The sequence below is a fragment of the Oncorhynchus gorbuscha genome, unplaced genomic scaffold (genome assembly GCF_021184085.1).
Source record: "Oncorhynchus gorbuscha isolate QuinsamMale2020 ecotype Even-year unplaced genomic scaffold, OgorEven_v1.0 Un_scaffold_1148, whole genome shotgun sequence".
NCBI lineage: Eukaryota > Metazoa > Chordata > Actinopteri > Salmoniformes > Salmonidae > Oncorhynchus > Oncorhynchus gorbuscha.
The window spans coordinates 70,001-82,500 of NW_025746014.1; the positions used below are offsets into that span (position 1 = coordinate 70,001).

General features: G+C 41.4%; 1 protein-coding gene across 1 annotated transcript in view; it reads left to right on the forward strand.

The window, feature by feature from the left end:
- The window catches only part of LOC124021622 (voltage-dependent T-type calcium channel subunit alpha-1H-like), a 150,231-nt gene that overhangs the window by 28,903 nt on the left and 108,828 nt on the right, over positions 1–12,500 (forward strand). Inside the window, exon 3 of the mRNA XM_046336759.1 lies at positions 11,283–11,394. Coding sequence (XP_046192715.1) covers positions 11,283–11,394 — 112 coding nt within the window. The remainder of the gene's footprint in view (positions 1–11,282; positions 11,395–12,500) is intronic.

A 12,500-nucleotide genomic window follows, 5' to 3' on the forward strand; every position in this document is an offset into this window, starting at 1 on the left:
GGATTTGATTTTGCATCATTTAAAACTCTACACATGAAACACACTACATAGATAGATAGAGACTCTGCAGGCTGAGGTCCCAGTAGTTAACTAACAGATAGATAGAGACTCTGTAGGCCGAGGTCCCAGTAGTTAGCTAACAGATAGATAGAGACTCTGTAGGCCAAGGTCCCAGTAGTTAACTAACAGATAGATAGAGACTCTGCAGGCCGAGGTCCCAGTAGTTAACTAACAGATAGATAGAGACCGAGGTCCCAGTAGTTAACTAACAGATAGATAGAGACTCTGTAGGCCGAGGTCCCAGTAGTTAGCTAACAGATAGATAGAGACTCTGCAGGCTGAGGTCCCGGTAGTTAACTAACAGATAGATAGAGACTCTGTAGGCCGAGGTCCCAGTAGTTAGCTAACAGATAGATAGAGACTCTGTAGGCCGAGGTCCCAGTAGTTAGCTAACAGATAGATAGAGACTCTGTAGGCCAAGGTCCCAGTAGTTAACTAACAGATAGATAGAGACTCTGCAGGCCGAGGTCCCAGTAGTTAACTAACAGATAGATAGAGACCTGAGGTCCCAGTAGTTAACTAACAGATAGATAGAGACTCTGCAGGCTGAGGTCCCAGTAGTTAGCTAACAGATAGATAGAGACTCTGCAGGCTGAGGTCCCGGTAGTTAACTAACAGATAGATAGAGACTCTGTAGGCCGAGGTCCCAGTAGTTAACTAACAGATAGATAGAGACTCTGCAGGCTGAGGTCCCAGTAGTTAGCTAACAGATAGATAGAGACTCTGCAGGCCGAGGTCCCAGTAGTAAACTAACAGATAGATAGAGACTCTGTAGGCCGAGGTCCCAGGAGTAAACTAACAGATAGATAGAGACTCTGCAGGCCAAGGTCCCAGTAGTTAGCTAACAGATAGGTATAACAGACAGTAGTGGTTGGTAGAGCAGATGTCTTCAGCAGATGGTTCACTATATAACAGACTCAACACTGCCTTCTGATCCTGTCCGTGTTCTAGGTTACTATGTCTGATTAGACTGAGTTGCTTTCTGCTAATGAAAGATGGAGGGGAAGTGAGGGAGGGAGAGGAGAGGAGAGGAGAGGGAGGAGTGGGGGGAAGAGAGGGAGGAGAGGAGAGGGGGATGGGAAGGAGGGGATTGATCAAGTCTTTCTCTCTCTCTCATTCCATGTAGCCAATATACCAAAGGGTATAGGGTACCCTAGGAAACACTTATCAACACTTTGGTTCCTACCCTGTCACAATAACTCCTCCCTGGCATTTTCATGAATTGTTATGTCAAACAACACTGTATTTAAAGTGCCCACTGTTATATTCTAACTATATAATTACAATAATCATTCTATTTCCATGATTACAACAGTTCACCCAAAGTGTTTTGCTCTAAATCGCAAGTGAAATCGCAAGTGCAACACGTGGTTAAAAATGAGTCCTAGATTGTTTTGCCTGTATCGTGCAGCCCTACGTGGCAGTGGGGAAATGATTGATTTTATTATGAAAAAACAACATGGGAGACTTTTATTATTGAAAAAACAACATGGGAGTCTTTTATTATTGAAAAAACAACATGGGAGACTTTTATTATGAAAAAACAACATGGGAGATTTTTATTATGAAAAAACAACATGGGAGACTTTTATTATTGAAAAAACAACATGGGAGACTTTTATTATTGAAAAAACAACATGGGAGACTTTTATTATTGAAAAAACAACATGGGAGACTTTTATTATTGAAAAACAACATGGGAGACTTTTATTATGAAAAAACAACATGGGAGTCTTTTATTATTGAAAAAACAACATGGGAAACTTATAGTTAAAAAAAAAACATTAAATACCGTCTAGATTTTTTTAAATACAGTGAAATGATATTAGTATAATGCTGTATTCTACTGTGTGTTTGTAGTATAATGCTATATTCTACTGTGTATTAGTGGTACCAGCTGTCTGTAGTATAATACTGTTTAACAGTAGTACCAGACTGTAATATGTACTCTGTAGTATAGTGGTACCAGCTGTTTGTAGTTGCTGTATTAGACTGTGTATTAGTGGTACCAACTGTCCCAGTATAATGCTAACAGATATAGAGACTTGTATTAGTGGCCAGCTGTTTGTAGTATAACTGTAGATCTACCAGCTGTTTGTTTAGTATAATGCTGTATTCTACTGTGTATTAGTGGTACCAGCTGTCTGTAGTATAATACTGTATTCTACTGTGTATTAGTGGTACCAGCTGTTTGTAGTATAATGCTGTATTCTACTGTGTATTAGTGGTACCAGCTGTCTGTAGTATAATGCTGTATTCTACTGTGTATTAGTGGTACCAGCTGTTTGTAGTATAATTCTGTATTCTACTGTGTGTTTGTAGTATAATGCTGTATTCTACTGTGTGTTTGTAGTATAATGCTGTATTCTACTGTGTGTTTGTAGTATAATGCTGTATTCTACTGTGTGTTTGTAGTATAATGCTGTATTCTACTGTGTATTAGTGGTACCAGCTGTTTGTAGTATAATGCTGTATTCTACTGTGTGTTTGTAGTATAATGCTGTATTCTACTGTGTGTTTGTAGTATAATGCTGTATTCTACTGTGTATTAGTGGTACCAGCTGTTTGTAGTATAATGCTGTATTCTACTGTGTGTTTGTAGTATAATGCTGTATTCTACTGTGTATTAGTGTACCAAGTGGTAGTATAATGCTGTATTGTTAGTGGTACCAGCTGTATAATGCTGTATTCTACTGTGTGTTTGTAGTATAATGCTGTATTCTACTGTGTGTTTGTAGTATAATGCTGTATTCTACTGTGTATTAGTGGTACCAGCTGTTTGTAGTATAATGCTGTATTCTACTGTGTGTTTGCTCCCCCTGGCAGTCATGTTATATTCTAACTATATAATTACAATTCATTCTATTTCCAATTACAAAATGATGCAAATTGCCACGTGTTAAAAATAGTATAATGCTGTATTCTACTGTGTGTTTGTAGTATAATGCTGTATTCTACTGTGTATTAGTGGTACCAGCTGTTTGTAGTAGTATAATGCTGTATTATCTACTGTGTGTTTGTAGTATAATGACTGTATTCTACTGTGTGTTTTATTATAATGCTGTATTCTACTGTGTATTAGTGGTACCAGCTGTTTGTAGTATAATGCTGTATTCTACTGTTTTTAGTATAATGCTGTAAAAACTACTGTGTGTTTGTATTATAATGCTGAGATTTTGTGTGTATATACATGTACCAGCTGTTTGTAGTATAATGCTGTATTCTACTGTGTGTTTGTAGTATAATGCTGTATTCTACTGTGTGTTTGTAGTATAATGCTGTATTCTACTGTGTATTAGTGGTACCAGCTGAATAATGCTGTATTCTACTGTGTGTTTGTAGTATAATGCTGTATTCTACTGTGTATTAGTGGTACCAGCTGTTTTTGTAGTATAATGCTGTATTCTACTGTGTGTTTGTAGTATAATGCTGTATTCTACTGTGTATTAGTGGTACCAGCTGTTTGTAGTATAATGCTGTATTCTACTGTGTATTAGTGGTACCAGCTGTTTGTAGTATAATGCTGTATTCTACTGTGTATTAGTGGTACCAGCTGTTTGTAGTATAATTCTGTATTCTACTGTGTGTTTGTAGTATAATGCTGTATTCTACTGTGTATTAGTGGTACTAACTGTCTGTAGTATAATGCTGTATTCTACTGTGTGTTTGTAGTATAATGCTGTATTCTACTGTGTATTAGTGGTACCAGCTGTTTGTAGTATAATGCTGTATTCTACTGTGTGTTTGTAGTATAATGCTGTATTCTACTGTGTGTTTGTAGTATAATGCTGTATTCTACTGTGTATTAGTGGTACCAGCTGTTTGTAGTATAATGCTGTATTCTACTGTGTGTTTGTAGTATAATGCTGTATTCTACTGTGTATTAGTGGTACCAGCTGTTTGTAGTATAATGCTGTATTCTACTGTGTGTTTGTAGTATAATGCTGTATTCTACTGTGTATTAGTGGTACCAGCTGTTTGTAGTGTAGTATAATGCTGTATTCTACTGTGTGTTTGTAGTATAATACTGTATTCTACTGTGTATTAGTGGTTCCAGCTGTTTGTTGTAGTATAATGTATTCTACTGTGTGTCTCTATCTATTCTCTGTGTACGTCTCTTTTATTTAGTCTCTACTAGAATATAATGTCTCTGTCTGTATAATACTGTATTCTACTGTGTATTAGTGGTACCAGCTGTTTGTAGTATAATCTGTATTCTACTCTGTATTATCTCTGTGTCGTCTCAGTGTTTGTAGTATAATACTGTATTCTACTGTGTGTTTGTAGTATAATGCTGTATTCTACTGTGTGTTTTTAGTATAATGCTGTATTCTACTGTGTATTAGTGGTACCAGCTGTTTGTAGTATAATGTTGTATTCTACTGTGTGTTTGTAGTATAATGCTGTATTCTACTGTGTATTAGTGGTACCAGCTGTTTGTAGTATAATGCTGTATTCTACTGTGTGTTTGTAGTATAATGCTGTATTCTACTGTGTGTGTTAGTGGTTCCAGCTGTTTGTAGTATAATAGAGAATGTAATGTCTCTTCTACTATGTTTATCTGGTATAATGTCTGTATATAATGCTGTATTCTCTGTAATATTAGTGTCTCAACCAGCTGTTTACTAATATATCTGTATTCTACTGTTTGTTTGTGTCCTGTCTGATGCTGTATTCTACTGTGTGTTTGTAGTATAATGCTGTATTCTACTGTGTATTAGTGGTACCAGCTGTTTGTAGTATAATTGAGTCTCAGTAAGAATATCATGTCTCTGTCTGAGGTATCGTCTCTGTATTTATCTCTACTAGAATATAATGTCTCTGTCTGAATCGTCTCTTGTATTTATCTTTACTAAAATATAATGTCTCTGTCTGAATGTCTCTTGTATTTATCTCTACTAGAATATAATGTCTCTGTCTGAATGGTCTCACAGACATTTATCTCTGCCTGAATAAATGTCTCTGTCTGAAGTTATCACTTATCTCTACTAGAATATAATGTCTCTGTCTGAATCGTCTCTTGTATTTATCTCTACTAGAATATAATGTCTCTGTCTGAATCGTCTCTTGTATTTATCTCTACTAGAATATAATGTCTCTGTCTGAATCGTCTCTTGTATTTATCTCTACTAGAATATAATGTCTCTGTCTGAATCGTCTCTTGTATTTATCTCTACTAGAATATAATGTCTCTGTCTGAATCGTCTCTTGTATTTCTCTCTACTAGAATATAATGTCTCTGTCTGAATCGTCTCTCGTATTTATCTCTACTAGAATATAATGTCTCTGTCTGAATCGTCTCTTGTATTTATCTCTACTAGAATATAATGTCTCTGTCTGAATCGTCTCTCGTATTTCTCTCTACTAGCATCCCTTGTTTCCAGCTTAGCATTTAGTTTTAGTACAGCTGTGGGGGTTAATTTCAGACTCGCTGATCTGCCTGTCCTCCTGAATTCGGGAAAACAATGTTTTGCTTTCATTCCAGGTTCAATGTTTGACATGAGTGAGTTAGCTGATGTTATCCATTGCTTAGCAACCGTTTTGTTTAGAACGGACGATGAGGGCCCTCGGGCGTAAGTAATGAATGACTGGGTCTGTAAGCGACATGACCAAAATAACTTAACGTCCAGACAAAAATCAATTTATCTTCTGGTGAAAGAAGGATTCATTTGATTAATTTGCATCGTGAATAAAGTCACAGATAAGAGGCAGTGCTGTATCATGAATACAGTCACAGGTAAGAGGCAGTGTTGTATCATGAATACAGTCACAGGTAAGAGGCAGTGTTGTATCATGAATACAGGTAAGAGGCAGTGCTGTATCATGAATACAGTCACAGATAAGAGGCAGTGTTGTATCATGAATACAGTCACAGGTAAGAGGCAGTGCTGTATCATGAATACAGTCACAGATAAGAGGCAGTGCTGTATCATGAATACAGTCACAGGTAAGAGGCAGTGCTGTATCATGAATACAGTCACAGGTAAGAGGCAGTGCTGTATCATGAATACAGTCACAGGTAAGAGGCAGTGCTGTATCATGAATACAGGTAAGAGGCAGTGCTGTATCATGAATACAGTCACAGGTAAGAGGCAGTGTTGTATCATGAATACAGTCACAGATAAGAGGCAGTGCTGTATCATGAATACAGTCACAGGTAAGAGGCAGTGCTGTATCATGAATACAGTCACAGATAAGAGGCAGTGCTGTATCATGAATACAGTCACAGATAAGAGGCAGTGCTGTATCATGAATACAGTCACAGGTAAGAGGCAGTGCTGTATCATGAATACAGTCACAGGTAAGAGGCAGTGCTGTATCATGAATACAGTGCTGTATCATGAATAAGAGGCAGTGCTGTATCATGAATACAGGTAAGAGGCAGTGCTGTATCATGAATACAGTCACAGGTAAGAGGCAGTGCTGTATCATGAATACAGTCACAGGTAAGAGGCAGTGCTGTATCATGAATACAGGTAAGAGGCAGTGCTGTATCATGAATACAGGTAAGAGGCAGTGCTGTATCATGAATACAGTCACAGGTAAGAGGCAGTGCTGTATCATGAATACAGTCACAGATAAGAGGCAGTGCTGTATCATGAATACAGTCACAGATAAGAGGCAGTGCTGTATCATGAATACAGGTAAGAGGCAGTGCTGTATCATGAATACAGTCACAGGTAAGAGGCAGTGCTGTATCATGAATACAGTCACAGGTAAGAGGCAGTGCTGTATCATGAATACAGGTCACAGTGCTGTATCATGAATACAGTCACAGCAGCAGTGCTGTATCATGAATACAGTCACAGGTAAGAGGCAGTGCTGTATCATGAATACAGTCACAGGTAAGAGGCAGTGCTGTATCATGAATACAGTCACAGATAAGAGGCAGTGCTGTATCATGAATACAGTCACAGGTAAGAGGCAGTGCTGTATCATGAATACAGTCACAGATAAGAGGCAGTGCTGTATCATGAATACAGTCACAGATAAGAGGCAGTGCTGTATCATGAATACAGTCACAGGTAAGAGGCAGTGCTGTATCATGAATACAGTCACAGATAAGAGGCAGTGCTGTATCATGAATAAAGTCACAGATAAGAGGCAGTGCTGTATCATGAATACAGTCACAGGTAAGAGGCAGTGTTGTATCATGAATACAGTCACAGGTAAGAGGCAGTGCTGTATCATGAATACAGTCACAGATAAGAGGCAGTGCTGTATCATGAATACAGTCACAGATAAGAGGCAGTGCTGTATCATGAATACAGTCACAGATAAGAGGCAGTGCTGTATCATGAATACAGTCACAGATAAGAGGCAGTGCTGTATCATGAATACAGTCACAGGTAAGAGGCAGTGCTGTATCATGAATACAGTCACAGATAAGAGGCAGTGCTGTATCATGAATACAGTCACAGATAAGAGGCAGTGCTGTATCATGAATACAGTCACAGATAAGAGGCAGTGCTGTATCATGAATACAGTCACAGATAAGAGGCAGTGCTGTATCATGAATACAGTCACAGGTAAGAGGCAGTGCTGTATCATGAATACAGTCACAGATAAGAGGCAGTGCTGTATCATGAATACAGTCACAGATAAGAGGCAGTGCTGTATCATGAATACAGTCACAGGTAAGAGGCAGTGCTGTATCATGAATACAGTCACAGATAAGAGGCAGTGCTGTATCATGAATACAGTCACAGGTAAGAGGCAGTGCTGTATCATGAATACAGTCACAGTAAGAGGCAGTGCTGTATCATGAATACAGTCACAGATAGAGGCAGTGCTGTATCATGAATACAGTCACAGATGAAGTGCTGTATCATGAATACAGTCACAGGTAAGAGGCAGTGCTGTATCATGAATACAGTCACAGATAAGAGGCAGTGCTGTATCATGAATACAGGTAAGAGGCAGTGCTGTATCATGAATACAGTCACAGATAAGAGGCAGTGTTGTATCATGAATACAGTCACAGATAAGAGGCAGTGCTGTATCATGAATACAGTCACAGATAAGAGGCAGTGCTGTATCATGAATACATGTAAGAGGCAGTGTTGTACCATGAATATAGTCACAGATAAGAGGCAGTGCTGTATCATGAATATAGTCACAGATAAGAGGCAGTGCTGTATCATGAATACAGTCACAGATAACAGGCAGTGCTGTATCATGAATACAGGTAAGAGGCAGTGTTGTATCATGAATACAGGTAAGAGGCAGTGCTGTATCATGAATACAGTCACAGGTAAGAGGCAGTGCTGTATCATGAATACAGTCACAGATAAGAGGCAGTGCTGTATCATGAATACAGTCACAGATAAGAGGCAGTGTTGTATCATGAACACAGTCACAGATACGAGGCAGTGCTGTATCATGAATACAGTCACAGATAACAGGCAGTGCTGTATCATGAATACATGTAAGAGGCAGTGTTGTACCATGAATATAGTCACAGATAAGAGGCAGTGCTGTATCATGAATACAGTCACAGATAACAGGCAGTGCTGTATCATGAATACAGGTAAGAGGCAGTGCTGTATCATGAACACAGATAAGAGGCAGTGTTGTATCATGAACACAGATAAGAGGCAGTGTTGTATCATGAATACAGTCGCAGATAAGAGGCAGTGTTGTATCATGAACACAGTCACAGATAAGAGGCAGTGCTGTATCATGAATACAGTCACAGATAAGAGGCAGTGTTGTATCATGAATACAGGTAAGAGGCAGTGTTGTATCATGAATACAGGTAAGAGGCAGTGTTGTATCATGAATACAGTCACAGGTAAGAGGCAGTGTTGTATCATGAATACAGTCACAGGTAAGAGGCAGTGCTGTATCATGAATAAGGTCACAGGTAAGAGGCAGTGTTGTATCATGATTCTGTAAATGTTTGGTTATCTACACGACCCCAGTCTTCACTATGAGTTATCCATACATTAATTGTCTTAAATCATTTATTTATTACTAACTAAGTAATTCACAGAAATGCATGAACAAACAAACAAACAAGGTAAATGTGGTTACATGAAATGATAGGAGAATGTGCCCTAGTGGGCTAAACCGGCATGGCGGCTTGTTAGACAAAAGGGGAAGTGGGGGTCGACTAAGAACCTGAGATGAGACAACTACAAAGTTGATAATTACACAACAATTGAAATGCTAATCCTTTGCACATGAACGCTCACTCCTTCGGGAACAATTGCAATCAATATATATATTTACTCTCAGTGTGTCGGGATCTTTGTTGAAAAATGTGTTTCTGTTGGAGAGTTTTGTCCGTCTCGCTCTCTCTTGGTTAGACGGGATAGTTCAGAGCGACATTCATTCATTTGTTATAGAATAGATGTTTCGGCGGTTGTCGTTCTTCTCGTTCAATGATACTGAATTCCTAGCTGCGGACTAGTAATTAATATCAAAGACTTGTTCTTATTCTGTCGGTATCGATAGTTTAAGAGTTTAACCACGTGGCATGGTTAAAAGATTCAGCAATGGTCTTCGTCTTCGTCTTCTCCTAATGGAGAAAAACATGGCCAGGTGATAATTTCTCAAAGTTGGGGTTTTATTTGGAATGGCAGAAAAGGGCTGTCCCAGGATGCCTGACCCTAACTGGCTCAGAGGCGGTCCAGGATGCCTGACCTAAACTGGCTCAGGGGCGGTCCAGGATGTCTGACCCTAACTGGGCTCAGGACTCAGGGGCGGTCAGGGGCGGTCCAGGATGCCTGACCCTAACTGGCTCAGGGGCGGTCCAGGATGTCTGACCCTAACTGGGCTCTGGGGCGGTCCAGGATGCCTGACCCTAACTGGGCTCAGGGGCGGTCCCAGGATGTCTGCCCCTAACTGGGCTCAGGGGCGGTCCAGGATGCCTGACCCTAACTGGGCTCTGGGGCGGTCCCAGGATGCCTGACCCTAACTGGGCTCAGGGGCGGTCCAGGATGTCTGACCCTAACTGGGCTCTGGGGCGGTCCCAGGATGCCTGACCCTAACTGGGCTCAGGGGCGGTCCAGGACGCCTGACCCTAACTGGGCTCAGGGGTGGTCCCAAGATGCCTGACCCTAACTGGGCTCAGGGGCGGTCCAGGATGTCTGACCCTAACTGGGCTCAGGGGCGGTCCCAGGATGCCTGACCCTAACTGGGCTCAGGGGCGGTCCAGGATGTCTGACCCTAACTGGGCTCAGGGGCGGTCCAGGATGTCTGACCCTAACAGGGCTCAGGGGCGGTCCAGGATGCCTGACCCTAACTGGGCTCAGGGGCGGTCCAGGATGTCTGACCCTAACTGGGCTCAGGGGCGGTCCAGGATGCCTGACCCTAACTGGGCTCAGGGGCGGTCCAGGATGCCTGACCCTAACTTGGCTCAGGGGCGGTCCTCTGATTCAGTAAACTCCAATTCCCTTTTTGAGTTTTCCTTCATTAAACAGTCCAAAATCACATTGTAAAATTGTGTAAACAGTATCATACTCACTCATTCATCTTATACAACAATTAGATGCAAACCTCATATCTGGGGCTGTTATATAAACAGTGTTATGGTAATGTGGCCACACCGTCTCCAATGAGCTTCCCCAAGTTATAACAAACGGACCAGTTCATAGCTGGATTCTTCAACGATCTTCTATACTTTCTCCGGAACATGAAATTTGTTCGGAGCTCGAGTTCTGTGAGGTGGAAGAAATTCCTTTTGTTCTCTATGAAAATCTAATCTTAAACTGTGTGGCCATGTGGCAGGGTCTTCTCAGGAATTTACGACATCTCTCTGACCACAGCAGCCTAGTTGAAGGAGGCAAGGGGGAGGCAGGGAGAGGAGGATGGGGCTTGCTGTACCCAAAGAGGGCAACGTCATGACAGTGTATAGTCCTTTAACCCAGGTCTCTACGTGGTTTCAGCAGACGTTAATGCTGGGGATCCTGTACTGTGTGTTGTCTGTAGTCAGTAGGCCATGTCTCAGTGTGTAGTCCTTAACCCAGGTCTCTACGTGGTTAATGCTGGGGATCCTGTACTGTGTGATGTCTGTATTCAGTAGGCCTCAGTGTGTAGTCCTTAACCCAGGTCTCTACGTGGTTAATGCTGGGGATCCTGTACTGTGTGATGTCTGTAGTCAGTAGGCCATGTCTCAGTGTGTAGTCCTTAACCCAGGTCTCTACGTGGTTAATGCTGGGGGATCCTGTAGGTCATAGTTCATGTCTCAGTGTGTAGTCCTTAACCCAGGTCTCCACGTGGTTTGAACATGTCTCTATGATAGTGATTCTCCTGAACTGTGTGACTCTGGGGATGTACCAACCCTGTGAAGACGTCACCTGTCAGGCAGAGTGGTGCCTCATACTACAGGTAGGTACTACTTTAAACCTCTCACCTCTCACCCCTCACCTATAACCCCTCACCCCTCACCTATAATCCCTCACCTATAACCTCTCACCTATAACCTATCACCTCTCACCCCTCACCTCTCACCCCTCACCTATAACCCCTCACCTATAACCTCTCACCCCTCACCTATAACCCCTCACCTATAACCTCTCACCCCTCACCTATAACCTATCACCTCTCACCTATAACCTTTCACCTCTCACCTATAACCTCTCACCCCTCACCTATAACCTCTCACCCCTCACCTATAACCTTTCACCTCTCACCTATAACCTCTCACCCCTCACCTATAACCTATCACCTCTCACCTATAACCTTTCACCTCTCACCTATAACCTCTCACCCCTCACCTATAACCTCTCACCCCTCACCTCTCACCTATAACCCCTCACCTATAACCTCTCACCCTCACCTATAACCTATCACCTCTCACCTATAACCTCTCACCCCTCACCTATAACCTCTCACCCCTCACCATCAACACCTAACCCCTCACCTATAACCTCTCACCTCTCACCTATAACCTCTCACCCCTCACCTATAACCTCTCACCCCTCACCATCAACACCTAACCCCTCACCTATAACCTCTCACCCCTCACCATCAACACCTCACCCCTCACCTATAACCTCAAACCCCTCACCATCAACACCTCATCCCTCACCTATAAACTCTCACCCCTCCTGGTCTCCTGTATCTTTGGCTGTTCTACTGTTCTAGGTATTTGATGACTGTATCTTTGTCTGTTCTAGGTGTTTGATGACTGTATCTTTGTCTGTTCTACTGTTCTAGGTGTTTGATGACTGTATCTTTGTCTGTTCTGACTGTATCTTTGTCTGTTCTAGGTGTTTGATGACTGTATCTTTGTCTGTTCTAGGTGTTTGATGACTGTATCTTTGTCTGTTCTAGGTGTTTGATGACTGTATCTTTGTCTGTTCTACTGTTCTAGGTGTTTGATGACTGTATCTTTGTCTGTTCTACTGTTCTAGGTGTTTGATGACTGTATCTTTGTCTGTTCTACTGTTCTAGGTGTTTGATGACTGTATCTTTGTCTGTTCTAGGTGTTT